Source organism: Stylophora pistillata, chromosome 4 (assembly GCF_964205215.1).
Source record: "Stylophora pistillata chromosome 4, jaStyPist1.2, whole genome shotgun sequence".
NCBI classification, from domain to species: Eukaryota; Metazoa; Cnidaria; class Anthozoa; order Scleractinia; family Pocilloporidae; genus Stylophora; species Stylophora pistillata.
In genome coordinates this window covers 40,464,323-40,484,740 of record NC_142522.1, presented here as the reverse complement: position 1 = coordinate 40,484,740, position 20,418 = coordinate 40,464,323, and the positions used below count along the sequence as shown (strand labels likewise).

At 38.2% G+C, this 20,418-nt stretch overlaps 1 protein-coding gene across 2 annotated transcripts; it reads right to left on the bottom strand.

Annotated features, from left to right (window-relative positions):
• Positions 1 to 302: 302 nt before the first annotated feature.
• On the bottom strand, positions 303 to 20,331 carry LOC111330023 (outer dense fiber protein 2). 2 transcript variants are annotated; one of them, XM_088758590.1, is made up of 33 exons: positions 20,180 to 20,331; positions 19,144 to 19,263; positions 18,537 to 18,581; positions 18,132 to 18,215; positions 17,795 to 17,872; positions 16,951 to 17,034; positions 16,418 to 16,513; positions 16,207 to 16,298; positions 15,828 to 15,957; positions 15,250 to 15,381; positions 14,676 to 14,750; positions 14,345 to 14,416; positions 13,830 to 13,946; positions 13,581 to 13,652; positions 13,045 to 13,088; positions 12,573 to 12,642; positions 11,289 to 11,377; positions 11,039 to 11,090; positions 10,683 to 10,766; positions 9,955 to 10,014; positions 9,219 to 9,281; positions 8,519 to 8,602; positions 8,116 to 8,199; positions 7,422 to 7,505; positions 7,042 to 7,125; positions 6,097 to 6,201; positions 4,884 to 4,943; positions 4,696 to 4,794; positions 4,208 to 4,308; positions 3,973 to 4,054; positions 3,283 to 3,396; positions 3,017 to 3,109; positions 303 to 2,285 (listed from the first exon to the last, which is right to left on the bottom strand). In XM_088758590.1, exons 2-33 carry the CDS (start codon positions 19,261 to 19,263, stop codon positions 2,139 to 2,141), a joined length of 2,796 nt encoding a protein of 931 aa, XP_088614716.1. In that variant the 5' UTR covers positions 20,180 to 20,331; the 3' UTR covers positions 303 to 2,138. The 2 variants fall into 2 exon arrangements, with proteins under 2 accessions (XP_088614716.1, XP_022790539.1); XM_022934804.2 differs by lacking the exons at positions 7,042 to 7,125; positions 7,422 to 7,505; positions 8,116 to 8,199; positions 8,519 to 8,602; positions 9,219 to 9,281.
• Positions 20,332 to 20,418: the final 87 nt, after the last annotated feature.

Here is a 20,418-nt window from a genome sequence, read left to right as displayed (position 1 = left end):
GTTGACCTAATTTATAGTTTTGATCACTAGCTGCTGTTCGGGAAAATGAGCCCGCGCTCATTCTTCCTCCATCCTTCCTCGGGAGAATCGAAGACTGGGCCTGAGAAAACGGCGTCTACCCGTACCCGACCTTATCACTGAACTGGATGTGCTTAGAGAACTGCAAAAATCTTGCGGATGCCAACTCAAGCAACATTTTGAAATTCTTCATCGATACATCTCAACAGATCTCCTAGATCTTCGCCAGGAGACATCTACCGGCATAAAAAACTTACCAAAAACATCGAAACCACCATCAAACGTTTGTTTAAACCTTTGCTTTATTTGCCTTTTGCAAGAAGCGTATGACTCGTAGATCAGTTACGCCCATTTTATTCCTTTTCTACCTCCATATTCCATATAAAAACTACACTGACCGCCTCTAATGACCGTTTTTACAGTCGCGACTATCATCTTTCCAATTCTCAGCCACTTGGATTAAATTTTTATTTTTATTATTATTTTTTTTTTGAGGAAAACGGTTCCCTCGACCTCGTTCACAGCTGGCCGGATAAATATAAAGACGGCGTCTTCGAACTGAAAACGCAGCACTTGCTGTCAGTTTAGAATACCCTGCTGGCAGAGGCGTTTATTTGTTAACTTCCCCTACGGTCCATGTAAAAATAAAGTCCTCTGCGCTCGGCCTGTTAAATCTTCTTCGAGCATGCGCCTGGGAATTATCCAAGTTTGTGGATAATCTGATTTGCAAAACCGGTCAGAACCTGTTTTAAACACGTTTTTATGCGCACGCATCCTATTTAGCGATATAGCAAGACCGAGAACTAATTTGTTTCTAAGCAAGAGGCCGAGCGCCGAGGACTTTATCTTTACGTGGACCGTAGGGGAAGTTAACAAATAAACGCCTCTGCCAGCAGGGTATGTTTAGAATGGTTAACAGATAAATATTGTTTGTTCACACTACAACGATCATTCGCGACAGGAACACTTGATTGTATCCTTAAGCATGCACATTCTGCCTCAAAAAACAAAAAAAAAAGCGGAAAAAAAAACAAACAAAAAAAGACAAGAGTCAGAGCACCTGCGTCAGCTTTTTCGAAAACTCCCATTTTAAAAATGTTTACTGTCCAAAAGCCCGCGTTTTAATTTCATCCACTTTGGAAAGTGTGATCGAAGACTCAGGGAATAATTTACTCGAATTAGCGCGTACGGTACATAGTCAGAACGATAGGCATAACGTTACGTTTTCAAATTTATCCGGCCTAATGTGGAGACACGGGTCATCAGTATTGTGTCTTTCATATGAGATATGGACTGCAGAACATTAATGACCCCCCCCCCCCTTTAAATAGGGACCTTAAGAAACCACGACGGCGACGGCGACGAGGACGTGGAAAAACAAGAGATCTAATTGGCAGAACAATAGCTCAGCACGTGCGTTTTGAAACTTTGTACATTTCTTAGCCGTCCTATGCAAAACAACAACGTGAAATCGCCAAAATTTGCGTCGTCTGCGAACCGAAACCGCGACGGCAAATTATTTTAATTTCCATTTGGAACTCAACGGCTTCTTTATACGTCATGCTGAGGTTGAGCTGTGGCGCTGTATGAGGCAGTAAGCTCCTGCAGCCATTTTTGAAATTCTAACTAAGAGTAGAAATTCATTTTTTAATCGAAGTCTTCCTTGGCGTCGCCGTCGTGGTTTCTTAAAGTCCCTAATGTCTGTCGAGATGGAACAACGTTTAAAAGAAAGGCTTGTTTAATAAAAAATTAGGACCAAATCGAAAAAATATTTCTTGCCCTGACCTTTCACAGTGAGATATAACTTCTATACGAATGCATTACAATATCAAATGTTTACATCCGTTCTTATATAGGGGATGTTTGAGTGTGTATAAAAGTCATAATAAATATTTACTAAAATGTAAATAAGAATGACCAAGTTAAAATGCTGAATTTCGAGACAGAAAAGTTAAATTTAGATGTTTCTAGGTGTAATCAGCGCTATATACAGATAACAAAACAAATTTTGGGGAGGGAGTAAAAACCGTTAAGTGTGTTTTGACGTTTAAAAAAATATATATTTGAATAAAAATGAGTCCTACTTAGGCAACATTTTAAGGTAGCTTATGATATGTAGGTCATCTTGGTGATTCAAGTTCATCAAATACATTAGAGTATGATGATTTTAGGAAGGAGACGTAATTCTGCATACTTCTTGTAGTGCTGTTAGCTTGTTCAAGCCGGTCCCTCATGTCAAACAGCTTGGAGTTGTAACGCCTCTCGGTCTGAATTTAAAAACAAACAAACAAACAAATAAACAATGGGTTAGCTATGATATAGATGAACGTGCAAACTAGTCTAGCCAAGGCTTCTTCGCGTCACGCACGCGCATGCGCGAATGATTCTAACGTTTAAATTACAGCAAATAATTGTTGTTGTTGTTCCTGTTGATCTCAAGCGTTCGCTGATACATACATACATACATACATACATACATACATACATACATACATACATACATACATACATACATACATACATACATACATACATACATACATACATACATACGTACATACTTTATTGACTTTCCCCAAGGGGGCTTTTCAAAGACAATGTTATAAAAATAATCCTATTACAATTAAAAATGTTTTAAAATCTGAATGTTCTAAAAGAAAAAGAAAAATTTTCAAAAATATATATAAAATTACAACTCTTTGAGTAATTTGGTCCTTAAACGTTTTTGAAAAACATTAACGGAGTTGCACAGTTTAAAGGAATTATCCAAAGAATTCCATAAGTTTACAGTTCTATAGAAAAATGTTCTCTGACCGCTAGCTGTTCTAAAGAATGGAATTTGCAAAAGCTGCGAATTTCTGGTGCTACGTCGACTAACCTCGGCTCGCTTTATGAATTTTGATGAGAGGTATTCTGGGGCCATTAGACTACAGCTGTTTCCGCGGAAACTGGTATTAAAACGGCTTATTCCTGAAAATTTAAAGTAGTGCTAGATTACCTCATCTTTACTCCTTTTGAGCTCTGCCATGGACACAGTCGCTCGGCTCAGTTGAGCTTCCAAATCTGAAATACGTGCATGCGCAGCACGCTCCTGTCGAATCAAAATAATGAACTTTCATTTAAATTGTCAAACTAGTGGAGCCATTATGCAGCTTTTGAGTTGGGTTTAGAATCTCTTCAGTTGTCTCGAGTGTTGTAATTTAAAGGAGTTGGATTCTTATTGTCTACAACATTCCCCCACCCCACCCCCCCAACCCAACCAACCTTGACTAGAGCCTTCTCCTTTTGACTATCCACCTGTCTCCTTGTGTCCAGAACAGACGACTCCAGCTGCTGGTTAAGTCGAATATTTTCCGCTCGGAGGTCCTCCTGTCTTTGCTGCCAGTTAAAATCACACAAACACACGATCACTATATTGATAACACTTCGCAAACCTCACGCGCGCAAGCGATGGAGAGAACTGCCTCTGGCGCGTTTGGTTAGCGTTATTTCGGAAAGACCGCTGCAATACTCACTTCTTGGTTGTGAGTTTTGGTGATCCCAGTTGTAATGCAGTGAGCGTAGCAGAGGCCCGCCTCCATCAAGGGCGAGTAATTCAAACCGGCACTCGCGAGAAAGAATTCACGCCCAAAAGGTAAGACAGTATGTCCGGGTGGGATCTCTATCGCGCGTGTTACTCGCGTTCTTACCCAGTCGAAAAGCACGCCAGCAAAAACGGGGGAGGGGGTGAGGTATCTTATTGTAAATTTGAATCTAAATACCAAGGTAATCCTTAAGAGGGTATGGCAACTTTAAGGTGAAATATCAGGTATTACATGAAAGACAGTTTGAATTTACTGTGTTCCTTGGGAGATAAGTTAGTGTGTAAATTAATCAGTCGAAGACTATCATCAAGTGATATGTACTTGTCGAATCATTGTCTTGTTCATCTCCGTGATGAAAGGTGACACTAACCTGTGTTTGATATAATGATTCCTCTTTCTTGCTAATCACTCCAATAAGTTCTCTGTTTTGTTGATCAGAATCGGCTAATTTCCTATTGTAAAATATCAATCGTTTTCACCAATGACAAAATGCTGCTGTTTTAATCAATTATTATACAACGAGCTGACAAACAAAGCAAGAACTTTAAATTTTCACATGACAACAACTCCAATGTTTCACAGGCTATGAACTCTTTTCCACAAACCTTTCTAAGACTTCGTTCTTCGCCTGTATGCTTCTTGTCTCATCCTGCGCCATCCTCAATTTCTCACGCAGATGCTCTAATTGATCTGTTTGCGTTTCTACCTTTGAAAAGGAAACAATAAGAGCATTATTTTAAATACTTAGATACAGCAAACCTATTCATGGAGAGCGTTTTGGTCATAGCGAGCAAATGTTTTTCAACTTCAGCAAACAGCAATGACTGCAAAGACGACGACTACTCAACATTTTAAGACAGGGGCTGATATATCATTTCAAGGTCATTGAAAATTTTTCTTACTTTGAAAATATACATTCGTAACTCAATCAACATCTTATTTACACTACAGGCATATTTAAAAAAACTCCAGCGTATTTGAAACAGAAGGAAAAAGTTGAAACTGTGACGACAGTATCAGCAGAGTGCCGACCGTAGAAGATCGCGCATTTATAGACCAGCTAGGCTACCAAACACGTTCTTGTTCTTCTTACCTTCTGTGTCAGTTCAGATATGAGTTTCGCGTGTTCGTTCGATCTCCTTTCGTAAGCTAAAATCCTCTCTTGAGAATCCTGCAAACGTGCGTCTGAAGACTGAGGATAAATTTGATTATTAGTATATAACTAGATCAAATTGTATCTCCTGGAGAGAAAAACATCTTTCAATTGTTCACAGTTGTTACCTTTAGTAGATCTGCGAGTGGCTCCAGCTCAGAAAGCCTCTTCTGCATTTTAATTTTAACCTTCAGAAAAGAAAAGATTATTATGTTAAATTATTAATCCTCCTTCACCTGTCTGGATGAGCTCAAAAACTTGTTCTTTGGTAAGTCTTTATGGAAGGGCTTCAAACCACTCATACTTGCGAAATAAAGATCGATAAATTTAAAGAACGCGTTGAAATGCGGCCTTTACACGCAAGTGAGAGAAGTGTTTTGGTTCCCCACCACTGCCGTCGCTAATCGTTTTAAGCCCACAGTCGTGCGGCTGCAAAGGCGGGAAAAACGGAACTTCAAATCTTAATACCTAGTCGACAAGAAGTGAACGAAAATAAATAGCGAGACTTTATCTCAATCCTCTAAAGCTAACGAAAAATGAGTGCAAAAAAATTTACAATTTTAGGCGTCAGTTCCCCTTTAAGATAGGTAAAATTAAATCTACATGATCATGTTTTTGATCGGTCGAAAGCCGAGCCCGTTGTAATTTTAAAAGTTTTTCAAGCATAAAGAACAATTCGAAGAACCCGAAGGACGAAGTATCATCTCGCTGGACTGCAGATCAGACCGAGCGGTACGGATTCCAGCCCTGCCTGGGTTACTTTGAGCAAGATTCTTTATTTTTCGAAGTAAAACCGGCAATACTTTTGCGATAAGTTCCAGCAGGAAGGCTCAGGTTTAGAGTTATCCTACTCTTCAATTGACTGTCGAAAATAATCGAGGATTGTATCGCTTTTGCTACACTACAGTCCGCGATTTGTAAAGAAAACCCGCGTTTGCTTAACCCTTTAATTCCCAAGATATAATTGCTGATTCTCTCCTCATTTCCTTGTAAATTAGTGCTGAGATTTTGGTGTTAGATCATGATCACAACTTCTACCTGATAAGTTTGAGTATTCTCATCACCTGTTTGCCTGATAATGTATTTATATTGGAGAGAGCAATTACATGTTGATCACTTCTAAGGGTTTAAGATTTAAAAACCAATAGGATGCAAAATGTAAACCAATCACTCCTATTTGAATTGCGTTTTCCCACGGTTATGATAGTTAACATGTTTTTGCTTTGATTTCTCGTTAGTTTCCTGTTATATTAGAAATTCCCTGTGTTCCGATTGGACTTTGTTAAGACTTTGGATGAGGTTCTACATCACTGACTTACACATGAGTCTTACTTGCTTTACCTTCTCATTCTCCAGTGCACTCTCTTGATGCATTTTCTGTGCTTCAGCCTCGTACTCGTACAATCTGTTCTTGGAGTCTTCGGCTTCCCTTCGATACTTGTCAATCTGTCGATGAAAGGTGTAAAGAGGCAGGATATTTGATTTCAGTTTCAGAGTAATGCAGCAAGCATGGAGGCGTTATGCTGCTTAATCTCTTCCCCAGGCAGCGGCTCTGCATTTTCTTATTTGATCATAACATTTCACTTTCTAAAAACCTCACTAAATGCACTAAAACAGAGTTTAAATTAATCAGGCAAACTCTCTAGGGGTAAAGAAAGATGTCCTAAAAATCAGTCGCCACGAAAGTTTAACAAAGAAAATCCTTATCCTCCGTGACAATTCGAACTCCAACAAGTTCTTTTTCGTGGTCCGACGCGGAATCCGTTTGTCAAGAGATTATTTGCAACAAATTACGTGAAGCATTCCATATTGAGAGGTATGATCCTCTTGGATGGGTGCTGGGACGAGAGCTGATAACCCTATCCCGTAAAAAAAAGGAATTTGACAGAAATGGAGGCCATTCAAATCAACAGGGGTCAAAGATGGCTCACGGAAGCAGTTTGACGCGCTTTAGAAAATCCGAAAAGAAACCCAAGAGCTGTGAATTTAAAATTGAAAAATCAGAGGAAAACTATCGAGGAGGAGAAGGGTTTGGAACGAATGGAAACCAAATGAGTGGTAGTCAGGAGCAAATGTTGTAGCTCTCGTGGCAAACCAAAGTGGGTCGAACAAGACCGTTAAAACCTTTTATGCCATTTTCCATGGAGAAATAGATTGCACACAAAACAAGGAAAGTGGTTCATTAGACGATTATATCTACTCTCGGTATTGAAACACTAAAAACGTTCTCTATCTTAAAACCATGTTTACAAAGCTACTCAGTATCATCCTTCCTATCAACTCTACCTGTACTTTATAATCCCCAATAAGCTCCTCGTATTCTTTGATAGCTGTTCTCAGTTGGTTTATTTCATTCAGGTCAGCGGTACACTGCGTAGGGATAGTTTAGCCCTTGTAAGCATCAACATTCTCTTTAGTGCAGCCGATGCAAAGCATATAAACTCAGAGCGAGAATTCAGCCTAAAATCACTATCTGATGGTTAACTAGTTTATTTGTGTTTTGTCCGTTATGAAGAGAGGGTTTGAGTGTTCCGCAGATACTCCTTAGCCTTCCGAGAAAGTTTTGCGAGCCAATCAGCTCAGTATTACTATTTGGTAAAAACATATTGATTCAGAAACGACAATTATATCCAAAAGTTTAATTATTGTGTCACTGTCTGTCCTACCCTTGCTCTGTGATCCTCCAACAGAAAACTGGTTTGTTTGAAGCTGGCTTTTAAATCGTTTATTTCTGCTTCGTATCTAACTGTCTATCAGGAAAGTGAATAAATTCTGTGTAAATTCCCTGGTTGGTCTGCGTAGGTACTACGTGACTAAGATATGTCATCACTACCAGTTTTGCCTTAACGGCCTACCGCTATATTACTATCAGAGCTTGATCCGGTATCCATAACCTGAAGTTGGCAGAAGTATAGATTTGCTTTTGTTAAGCCGGTGGGTATTTCAGCTAAGGTAATTTCCAGCAAGTTATGAAGTTTTCCTGACAATTTACTGGTACCCATCTACATTCCTAAGAGGAGAGACTCTACGAGAGTAAAGCTTCTTCTCAAAAGGACAGTACAGCACAGCACAGCACAGCGACCCTGCCAAGGATCTCTCGATCCGGCGTCTTGCGCGCTGACCATTAGGGTACTTGGCCACCGAGCCTCCAATGCAACAGGTACAGAGAAAACATAAGGCCTGAGCTTTCGTTTCCGTATGAAGCCAAGAGATTTCAGACCAAATGAAATTATGATATGGTGATCTTAATCTGATTAGTCACAATAACCTGTTTCAGCTGTTATACATACAGTTACAATTTTCATACACTCTCAAGCTAAGACTTCTTTTTTCTACGACTTCTTCTTTCCCTTTATCTACCTGGTTCTTGTATTCGCTCAGCATTTTCTCGTATTCTGCAATCAATGCCTCGAGTTTTCTTAGTTCACCTTTGTCAGCTTTGCGCTGTTGATCGACACAAAAGGAATTTATTGTGAATAAAATCTGAGCGAAACGAAAAGTACAGTCAATGATTCTTGAACTAACGAGCAGACAAAAAGTCACAAATAATATCAGATGCTCAGATAAAAAAAAAAAAAAATAAGGCATCAGGGTAATATCATATGCTGAGGCCACAAATGATGGCATGAGAAATTTGACCGCTTGAGAGGCATGCGTTATGGCGAACATGTGCGAGAAATTTTCGTGTTTCTTGATTACGCACCCTGTCTTCAAACACTTATACCAGCTTATTTGGGCTAATCTACTCTAGCGAAGAGCCTACCTGGTTTTTTAACTGAACTATCTTTGTCTGGTACTCGCTGGTACTATCGTGAGGACGATCAAGTTCTGTTTTCGACGTATTTACCTGATGAGGTGGTACAGTTGATGACAATATGTTAAAACAAAACCAAAACAACCGCGAAGTTCATTTGGGGCCAATTGCTGTCAGAGAAAATTGTGTTCTTCCACTCTTTAGTTTATTGCCTAGTTATTTGTACAGTAAAAGGAAAAATAATCTCTGGTTTAATTCAGTTTCCTGTAATCCTCGATTAAACTTTTCGGGAAAATTGCATAAATCTCTTGTTCAAACTTAATGCAAAAATGCTTTGCTAAAGTGTCAAAAGGGCAGAGAGGGGACGGCAAGAAGTTCCGCGCTCCGGTTGTTTTTTTCGCCGTTTGGTGTTTGCCAATCCTCCAGTTCCGCCGAGTGACTAACGCTTTTTAGTATTTGCTTCGCGGTTTATCACCTCTACCAATTTTAAGTTGATAAGTGACTACGTCACCGAGTCTCAGACTATGTACAGCGCAACAGATTTCATCCGAGAAAATGATAACCTTTCAAGAGCAAGAATTTCTTCAAGTAAACAAGAAGCACACACAAAATGTATCACAGATACCCAATTAAGACGACATAGCACACAAGGAGTGTGCCAGAATCGACACTTGAAAGTGCTGTTAACAACAGGAGCACATGAAAGTACCTTTGTTTTGTATTCGTCCACTTTTCTATTGTGATACTTCATCTTCGACTCTGCTGCATTGACCTAAAATATAACTATCTCATACTAACTACAGTATGTTCCTAACATGGCAACACTCTCATCCTACTGAACTAGAGTTTGTGGTTACACTGGGCCTTGCTGCGAAGTGAAAATCCTTGCAGAGAACTTTCAGGATCAAATGCTTTCCTTGTGCTCAAGAACTGGTTCATGGAACCTTGTTGTGTGATATCGTAATTCAGCTACTACGCGACTACACTGATGTCAATGCCTTAGCTTCAAATCAAGTCATTTACTTGTTTTGTAGATAAACAGCACCTTTTAGTTGAGTGTCCAATCAAAGTATGGCATGCATGCGATGCGGTTTCACTTCACTACGCTCCCAGGTTGACCTGATAAACTCGCGCCACTTTCTCAACCAATCAAAAGCAAGACTTAAACCGATCTGACTTTGTGTAACCTGTGCCGGAGCCTCTGTCAGCGGAAACGAGCGTGAAAGTTGACGCAAAAAATGGCGAGGCCAAAACGGTTTCCATGATAACTATAACTACTGCTTGTCGCTCGCCCGATCCTTCTCTCATTTCCAGCGACCTGTAGCCTGAAACCAGCAAACCTTTGTTGCTTCCTTACGCTTGAGGCCCATATCTGGCGTTTTCTTGAGTTTTCGCTGACCTCTTCTAAAATTTTTCATCCTTCTAATTGACCGCTGTTAACTTACCTTATTAGCGGCCCGTTGTTCTTCTTCGTGAAGGCGTTCCTCTAATGCAGCAACGTCGGCCTGAAACAAAACCAAACAAAGTTGTGTTATGCTGTTGGGAAACCAGTCAAATTAGACTAGGGAGGTTATTGATTCCAAAGAAACTGTCGTGTTGCATTAACGGGAGAGTGAAACAACTGCCTGGTTATCAAATGTAAGCTGACGAAGATAGGTGAACGTTCGCACATATGTTTAGAGCGTAAGCCTTTCATCACGTCTAAATGGACTATTGCAGGCTGAAAGTGTGGTTATATAATGAATAGATTATGGATAATGGACTTATTCTACAGGAGTAAAGAGTTACGAAAAGATATAAGAGTAACTAAATCAATTTTCTAATTAAGGCCTCTCATTCAACTAGTTAATTCATCTATCCACGCATCATTGTCATCAAAAGAAAAAACAGTTTGGGTTAAATAGCACGTAACATCTCCAAGCGCATTTCGATTCATTCTCGCGAAACCAAAAAACGAAACTGATCGCAGCCGACGACCGATTAGAACAAAGTAAAAATACAAAAAAGACCCAACAGGAGTAAAAATAGGAATAAAAAACAAGAAACCAGCATAGGGCGCGGGAAAACACGGCAAGGGAGGATCAGTTTTAACTTTTCCATTTGACAAGTTGAGAGAGTAGCGCGCGGGGATTTTCAAACTACAAAGCAAAGTAAAGCAAAAAAAAAGTTCTACCTGGAGTTGTTCGTTGTCCAATCTTAGCGTGTTCACTTCCTGAGTTCGAGTGCTCAATTTAGCGGTGAGACTCTCGCTGTTACTCTGCAATGCATAACAAGACTGACAGCATGAACATTACCCCTCTTTGTCTTCTAGTTGGGCAGTTAAAAATATTGGTTATAAGTCTGATTGGCTGAAAACGAGTGCATGTTTCATTTAACACGAGTGCAAGGTTGTAACACGAGTGCGGATTGCGCGCGCAGTCAAAGTTTAGTCGGTCTTGACTTTCTGTGATGCTAACCCATATGGAGGGGTAAGTAACCCACACGAGCACTTTGAACCACAGACCGAGGCTGTTAAAGTACAATAATCACCTGAGCTGCTTTTTCTGTGGTATCCACTAACTCATGCATCTCTTTCAAGCGACTGAAAAAATAAATCGAAACAACAGAGCTGACTCGATGGACACAAACACCGAGAAACTTTCCTCTTCCATCAAATACTGACAAAGAGGAGAAAAACATAAGTAACATTATTGATCCCTTAGATGTACCCAACAGTTTCATGAGTCATTTGAAATAAGTTAATAGTCGACATAAAAGGCAAAGAAGTGAGGGTGCTCACTTTTTTAGCGTTTTTATTTCTATCTCAGCGTCACTTTTTTCTTCTTTTAAACTTGCTTCGGCTCTCTTTGTTTCACTTAGCGCTAGGTCCTGCGCCAAAGAAAAATTTAGATCACAAATTAATCTCGCAATCCTAATAATAACAATAATAATAATAATAATAATAACAAATATTAAACATAACTTTATTTAAAAACTTAAAACATTACAATAACGTCGCGTGGGTAAAGGTTTTTTCTCTCGTACATTTCCAAATTAGTTGACACGGAATACATCTATTAAATTCGGTTCTCTAGGATCAGACTCGTATCAGACCCAAACTAACTTTGATAACAAAAACGACCTACATATAAAAAATCGCGAAAGCAACTACTAGTTCGTATTGAAAGAATTTCAAAAAAACGTGCATCGAAATTATCCTTATAAAAGTAAATTACATTAAAAATATATATGAGAAGAGAAATGACACTCTTACTCTAAAAAAAACTGTAAAAACAAATTTTAAAAATCTCTAGCCTGTATTTGCCATAGCATTGTCAATTAAAAGATCTGTATCGAATGTTTCAAATGTTCTTCTCTTCTTTCTCAGTACTGACAACAAAACAAATAATAATGATGATAATAACAATAATAGAAAAAACCAGGAAAGATTTATTACTCGACGTTTCGGGGTCATCATGACTCCATTATCAAGAGACTAGTTTAAAAACATGCAAATAAGGAAAGGTACAAGAATAGCATAAATTAGACTGAACGGCTTAAACAAACACCTTGGCGCGGATGGAATCCGTTTGCACGTTCAGTGTTGGCTTACGCATGCGAATATACAACATTTCATTAACAAGGCAATCAAATTTGCCGTTACATTTCGTGATGACGTTGAATTGCTCGATCAAGCGTTCAGGCATTTCACTATTGTGCTGGAGGTGGTAGTGTTTGTAGTAAGCCAACACTGAACGTGCAAACGGATTCCATCCGCGCCAAGGTGTTTGTTTAAGCCGTTCAGTCTAATTTATGCTATTCTTGTACCTTTCCTTATTTGCATGTTTTTAAACTAGTCTCTTGATAATGGAGTCATGATGACCCCGAAACGTCGAGTAATAAATCTTTCCTGGTTTTTTCTATGCCTTTGCTTTAGCAAATCCCTGCTGATCAAATAACAATAATGATAATAATAATAGTAATTAAAAATTGATTTCCTATCATATGAATTAATTAAGATCAATCTTTCCAATGTTTTTCAGCAGTTGCGCTGCCAATGTTTCGTTTCGGTAAACTCATTCACCTTTTCGGCAAGCTTTTCCTGTAGGACTTCCAAATCCTTGTCTCTCTCACTAACACGATCTTTTTGTATTCTGAAAAATTTAAAAAGCCTTCGCTCAAAAAAAAAAAAAAAAAAAGATTCACCATTATATTGGAGATTCTGGAGGGGGGAAGGATCTGGGGGGTTTAGACCGCCCTCCATCAGACTTGTGGGTATTTTTAAAAGACGATGATAAATGCGGAAAAGATGCCACTTTCCATTCTGGCCTTGGCGACTATTTCTAAAGCAAAAAGTAGGGAAACGATTTGAATTGGTCCCCGAAAAACAAAATAAAAAAATTATGAAGGCAGGGCAAAAAGTCGAACAGGTCTGAACCAGCTTTTAAGATTGAAGATGTTCTTTCTTTGCTAAACCAAAAATTCGTCCTTCGCATTATTTAGCATTGCCTTTTGGAAAACATTTTCCTGTAGTTTAAGTAGCATTAAAACTTTACCTTGCCGCCTTTTTAAGAGCTTCTTTTTCTCTGCTATTCTTGTCCTGTAAAAAATTATCCAACAGTTAGTTTCATTTAGGATGAACGAAGTCTGGAAAGTTTGGCGCTAACTGGGCCTAGAAGTAAAAAGTACAGTGCTTCCTCGAAATAACATGGGAGGCAAATGGGCTCGATTTGCGTTATATTCAATCCTTGCGCTTTTGCCAAAACAACCAAAAAACACTAGCAAACAAATAAACAAACAAACAAACAAAGCAAGTACCAAAATTCCTTTCATTCGAAGACTGGTTAAACGTGATACAAAATTGGTGCTATGTCACACCGAGAACTAGGTGACTCACTGCCCAACTAAAATAGTTTTTATATCATTTAAGTGTTTATAGGTCAATTATTTATGGTTAGATTTGTAAATAAATCTTTTTCCTTTCTTTTCTCAAAATTTTTAAACTAAATCGGAAGAGTCATACAGTGGAGATTTAACAAAGACATTGTACAGCAAAAAAATTACAAGAGATCGTAAAGTACATACGCCATACCCTATGCGCGGCGATTAATCCTTGCATGTGTTCTACTTCGATTCGTCCCTGTTCGTACTGCTCCTCGAGGCTCTAGAGTCAAGGTAAAACGTCATTTGAATGAATTTTCTCAACATATCTCACCTTTAACTAAAAATAACTATAACAACTGAGAACTTTTGGTCTAGTAGGTTTATTTCCATTATATTCGAGGCAAAAACATCCACCTCTTAGAAGAAGAGAAAAATATCGAAATTCTCGGCTCCTTACTCTTATCTGCACTGAAAGTCGACCACACTCCATCTCCTTGGAGCGCAGCTGGTTCTGAAGATGAGCCCGGGTTGTTTCCATGGTCTTTTTTAATTCTTCAAATGCGACCGCCTGGTCCTGAAATCACAAAGTACCACATGTTGGAACCAGATGAAAATGAACCTACGAAGAAGTTCTTTTTGGGGGTTTTCAAAAGTCGTCATCAATCGCAAGGAATTCTCTAAAACAATCTTTTCTCAGGGTAAACAAATGCAAAAGAAGTACGGATAGACCAAAGGTAACAGGGTTGGTTGCAAAAATAGGGGATTGTCATGAATTGCAAATGGTCAGCCGAGAAAAAAATATATGCCACTAAATCTTTTAAGGTACACATAAGTCACGGCGTTGGCCTTTTACGATTTTCTCAATTGGAAGAATTTGAAAAAACAGGTAAGTAAGTTATAATAAAATGCCATGGTATGGAGAAAAGTTTCTATAAAATGATGAAGATTGAAAGTAACACAAACAACACCAACCTTATCAGCTTCTACTTGAGCTAACAGAGTTTCTATCTGTCTGTCTCTTTCTGATAACTCGACTTGCAAACGCTAGGAAGAAAACAAATTGAGTTCAATAACCGGCTAGATTTTTAAAATCCAATCACAAAGGGTTAGTTTTGACCGGAAAACAAAATTGATAATTTGAAACTCGAAATTGTCGCTTCTGCGAGTCGCTTAAACTGGTATCGTGGAACATTTTCAAGATCTCCTGCCTTAGGTCGTGTGCCGCGAGAGCACAAATTAAAATATGTTTACTTTTAAAACAAAGCTTTTCATGTTAAGTAAAGATGCAGAATATTCTTCTTACCTCGTTTGTTGTGTCGGACTGTGTAAGTCTCTTCAGCAAAACTTCCTGCTGTTTTCGTAGATGATCGTGTTCTTCCTTAACACAGCCAAAAATCAAACAATAACAACATTAGATTTATTATGAAACTAAAGTATTGGGCGGGTAATGAACAAAAACGACTGGCAACAAAAGCGTTGACTCGTTTCTTAGGATGGAGCTTTAAATTAAAGAAAACACCTTTTCTGACGTCTTCATTTTTTTTCTCTTAAATTCAACGAAAAAACTCCGTTCCTATTAAAAGGTGATGCCAATTAAGCTGACTTCGAAATTTAGCGATAGGAATTGACAAGTTTCCTCAAACCCCAAACTACAAAAGGCAACTTAAAATCAAACAGTGTATATTTTTGGATAGTATTGAACTATTTTTCTTTAATTTGATTGCTCTAATACACTTGACTATGAGGGCGATTTTCGCTCACTTTATCGAAACCAAAACGCCAGTAGTGTCGCAAACAAAATGCTTTAAATTGCTCACTGTTTGTTCACTTTACAAGGCCAGCTGACTTGAAGTAACAAAAAAGGGTTTAAGGCACACCTCCGTGGCTTGTTGTTCTCTAAGCAGCCTCCTCAATGCTTTATTAGTCCTTTCAAATTCGTCTAACTTTTGTAACAACATCTCTCTTTGTCTGGTCAGTAATGTCGTGTCCGCAGCAGACATTCGTTTGTCCTGGGAAATTGTTCGATTAAAATATCTAAAAGCCTGCTCAATCAACGATCACAAAGTACATCAATTACTGTAAATTAACTTGATTTCCATCCTTTTTTTGTTTGTTTTGTTGTGGTTGTTGTTGTTGTTTTTTGCGTGGAGGTTCTTTTCTTAAGCTTTGTTTGACATTCCTTCTCTAAACCGGGCGGTCTTGGCGGAATTTACCAATACGGGGGTAGGGGGTAGGGGGTAGGGGGAAGGGGGAAGGGGGAAGGGGGCAGTCACCAGAATTCAGGAGGGAAAACCATGTTGATTACTTGCTAATAACAATCATTTTGTCATGAAACAGCGGGGGGTAGACTACCCCTGTGGTTAGGATCGTCCCCTCCAACTATGCTATACATGTAGCTTTCTGAAGAAAAAGTACCGGTAAGTTACAAGTTTCAAATGACATTTTACAAATTTACCTCCTTCAGCTTCCTGATAGTGTCTCTAAGTTTAATTACTTGTTCCCCAGCTGCTTTTCCATCCATTTCCACTTCTACTAGTTTCTTCAAAACAGCTGCTCTCTCTCCAGCTAACTTTCCCACTTCTGACCTGCATAGCATTGGGATGCATAACAAGTTTGAGTTACTGGCACTCTATCTTTCTGTGTAGAGACTACACACAACCCACAATTCCTCCAATCACCCTGATGAAAGGCTAAATGCTTGAAAGGGCAGCTTTAGAATCTTTTTTCTGAATTCAAGGCAATTCACATTTTCAACTCAGTTGTTAAAAACAAATTACGTTCAAGATTATTTTCATTGGTACAATCAAAGGCATTCTGCTGCACAGATCATTTACCTTGTCACATCAGCATCTTCCTTCCATTTCTCTATTGAATGACGCAGAGCCTCATTTTCCTTCACAGTGGCTTTTAGCTCTTGTTTATATCCCTTGAAACAAAATGTGGCACATAATTTGAAAAACATCAAAACTGAGAAATGGTATTTGGACCCAAATTTACACAGCTGTGTGTTGTGTAAAAAAAAAAAAAAAACACAATCAAGCTTACAAAAAGCTCATCTTCCTGTGCTTCAAGAATCCTTCTAGAGGCATCAAGTTGCTCATCCTTCTTTTCTACAGCTTGTCTAGCTCTTTGCATATCCCTCTAGAAAAATTGAATTCAGTGATCATTTAAGAAGAGAGAATAAAAGTATTTTTCATAATAAAACTATTTTTTATCAATTATAGGTTCTCCATGTTACATGCATCAAATTACAGTGTTCCTCTCTACAATAGTCCAGCAAAAGTGTAACAAGAATAGTCAGAAGTTAGAGGATATATCTAGTTATATAATTTACAAGGAAACCTATGACAACTTAATGGGAGAACTACAATTTCAATCTTAGGAGGCAAAAGGTCTGTATGAGTTGCATTATACATGGAAGGTAAACTAAAATGTCTAATATCAAAACAAAACATATTGACTATGCCCTGGTTTGAGTTTATCATAGGACCACTATATGCAGTACATACAGTACATTAAATGGAGATTAAATCCACTTATTAACAATTTGATCATGTGTCCTTTGCTGGATTAAATACCTCAGTTTTTAGACTTCCAACTTCTGACATCAAACTGCCAATCTTTTTCTCATATGATCTTATCTTTCCATGTACCTCATCTTCCTATTTAAAAAAAAAAAACATCATTTAATCGCAGTATATTTATTTTCAACCATTAAGTTTCAATTGTACTTCAAACAATGGATACTTATTTCACTTACAAGTCTAACACACGTATTCTCACAGATGCTCACTTTACAAAAAATTCAATTTTGGAATTCATATAACCACACTGATTGTATTTCCCTTGGTTGCTTTAAGGTCTTTCATCGACTAAAACTTTGAGGGGTAGGGTTGGCAAGATTGATGGTGGGACAGACAGCTAAAGAGTGAATATTACAAATCATAGGCAGCTTCAGAGGGGATAAAGTGCAGGGGGAGATTTTTGTATACCAAGAAAGGGGAAAGGGTTGGGTAACATTTGAAAGACATCCCAAGTGATTTTGCTGCTTCCCTTGTTCATCTGTAAATGAGAACTTCCCTTATGAACAAAGTCACAAATACTGGATGGATGGGTAAATGGACGGGAGGTATGAAGGTGGGAATGAAGTATGGAATAATAATAATAATAATAATAATAATAATAATAATAATAATAACACCTTTATTTAGACATGATAATATTTAAAGCTGAACAGCTTGTGAGGTCGTCTGTAAATGCAAATAAACTATAAATTAAATTAAATAAATTCAAATGATGATGGTTTTTGAGGAGAGGGGAAAACCGGAGTACCTGGAGAAAAACCTTAGTGAAGAGAGAAAGAGGAGAAAAAGGAGAAATGGAGGAAAGGAAAAGAGGGAGGAAGGGAAAAAAGGAAAATACCTCAGAAGTAGAAAGATCCTCCATTCTCAGTGTTCCACCTCCGTGGGGAGGGCTGACTTCTAAGCGATGTGAAGGACCCTATTTGAACAAATGTCAAAGGCAAACTTGCAAAGTGAACTTGAAGGTTTCTTATTCCAAAATATTCAAAATATCTCATCTCAAAATATTTAAAATCTCTACTGTGATTTAATTGAAGCTTTAACTTCATGCATTTTAATGATTTAAGTGGATAAATAGTCAGAGTTCTTTTCAACTTTAAGTTGAAAACAATCCCATTTATCAGCTCTCACTTGAAAATTATTGCTTAAAAGTATAATAACTACATGTAATGTCCAACCTCCCATGCAAATGGTCTCTTTGATGTCTTCCCAGGGGGAGGCACAAAAGGAGGAGAAGAAGATTTGATGGCTTTCCTCTGACCCTGGGATATATATGACAAAAAATCATGATCAGTTTAATGCTGCCTTGATCATCTTAAAATTACATTAATTTTGTTTGAATCCTTTCCAAGCCATTGTGAGACTTATGTTATCCTTTTTCAGATTCTGATAATGATTATACTGCAAAGCAAAGTTTACTGAGCCATTTCACTCCTAAGATGTCAACGCTAACTCTCCTTGCAGTCTGCTACAAGTCACAACAAGATGGAAAACATCTTTCTTTACAAACAAACTATTCTAAAAATTTTGATACCAAAAAAAACATATGATCACAACATGAACCCAACAGTGTTACTACTCACGGTAGATCTTGTCAAACCACTCTGCCTTTTGGTTCGCAGCCTTTGCTGAAAGAATTAAGCACCAAATAACCAATTTAACAAAACTAAGAAGCCTCAGCCATCCTGGCTGCCATCATCTGGGAAAATAGCACTTGATTCCATACCGTTGTGTCTACTGTACAAAGGTGTTGTAGTTCAACATTTTCCTCAGCTTACTGTAAAACCAGTTTTAATGTAAGTGTACCTAGGTGGGAAATGTGACTGTACACCAAACCCTCCCCTAACAACAGTCAACTGATAACAAGTTAGGTTCAAGGTTGTGATAGGGGAGGGGTGAGTGCACAGTTGCTCAAATATAGGGATTGCTCCCTTAGATCTATAATCTTAGAGCCTAAACTGACCTAAACAATTTAAAATTTATAGTAAACTAACACAGTGCAATTGTTCTGATTATCAAAACTTCTGTTTCTTACTATTCTCCATCTATTACACTTAATAATACAGCTTAAGACAGGTTCGACTGTATGCTGTTTGTTCTGCCACTATGGTAACTTATAAGAGGTGGTCACTTAAACAAGACATTCAGCCAAGAAGGTTAAACTGGATGAAGAATTACTTTACAATGTACCTCAACTGCTGTTGGGACCCCTGGTTTTCCTTTTTTCTTCTTCTTGAGATGTACATGAACAGGAGTCTCTCTGTCCACGTGGACATGGACAGGAGACTTGCGCCCATCTCCTGTCATCATCTGGTATAGTAAGAAAGAATAATTATGAGGCAAATCAGATTTGATCTGCTAAATAAACACTTCATCCTCAATTGTCAAATCAAAAGTAAGGTAACGAACATTACTTCCAGAGTGGATAGCCACCACAATTTTAAGTCTTGACATGCCCTTAACTTTTAATGCTCCTCTTTTTTTAATGAAAATGTTGAAATTATGCAATGATCTTTGACTGTGAGGGATTACAACTCAAGCAGTTGCAAAAAAGGAACCTTAAAAAATTAGGAACACAGGATTTGAATGAGTGCACCTGCAATTTTAGTGTAATGCTTAAATCAACTGAGCTTTGTCCCTGTAATTGCCATGAAATGAAAGAAAAATTGATCATAATTATAATGAAACTTTCATCAACGACAAAATCATATCCCCTATTTGAACAATTAATCATCTTAAAAGGATTACCTCAAAAAGTATAACACAGAAAGGTAACTGCAGATTATTGATAAGAAATTAAATAAAACATCACTCCACACAATGATAATGACACGTGCGTACATAAAATGACCATAAAGTCTATAATCCAACAATCATTGTTCAACTTCAATAAAAAGTTGTGGAATCTCCTCGTGTAAATAGCATACAAGCATCGTACTGAAACCCAGTGAGTGTACAAATTACAAAGGTTTCTCTTGGTAATTTTAGTGAAATTACTGAATCATAACACTACATTCTGATGGAATCCAATGTATCTTTAAACGTCATGAGCCATTTATACCGTTTTAATGCAGTAAAACTAGAAAAATCTTCAACTTGAAATGAACATCCTCTATATCTGAGCGTAAGACATCTCTGCCGTGTCGTGACACTCGAATTTGCCGCCGAAACTAGAACTTCACCTCAGCGGCAACAAGACGAATGAAGTAACTGAAAGAACACAAACCTTTTCACGAGAAATCTAAGGCAACCATCGTCATTAGATGACCGCAAGGCTCAGTATTCTAGAGAAGACTTGGATACCAAAGATCAAAACAGCACCTACAAACTCTTAACAAACCCAAGCCGTTGGCTTTACAGCCCAGACGCTAAACGTGCAACCTGATTGGTTGGGAGCCTTTGAAATTACTAGCCTCGCTTTCGTTGTTGTACTCCAGTAGCAGATACTTCCAGTACTGAAGCTGG

Coding starts and splice junctions, on each gene's coding strand:
- LOC111330023 (XM_088758590.1), bottom strand. CDS start 19,263: ATGATGACAGGAGATGGGCGCAAGTCTCCTGTCCATGTCCACGTGGAC. Junction 18,216..18,536: donor GTGGTTTGACAAGATCTACC/GTGAGTAGTAAC, acceptor TATATATCCCAG/GGTCAGAGGAAAGCCATCAA. Junction 12,643..13,044: donor GCTCTTAAAAAGGCGGCAAG/GTAAAGTTTTAA, acceptor TAAATTTTTCAG/AATACAAAAAGATCGTGTTA.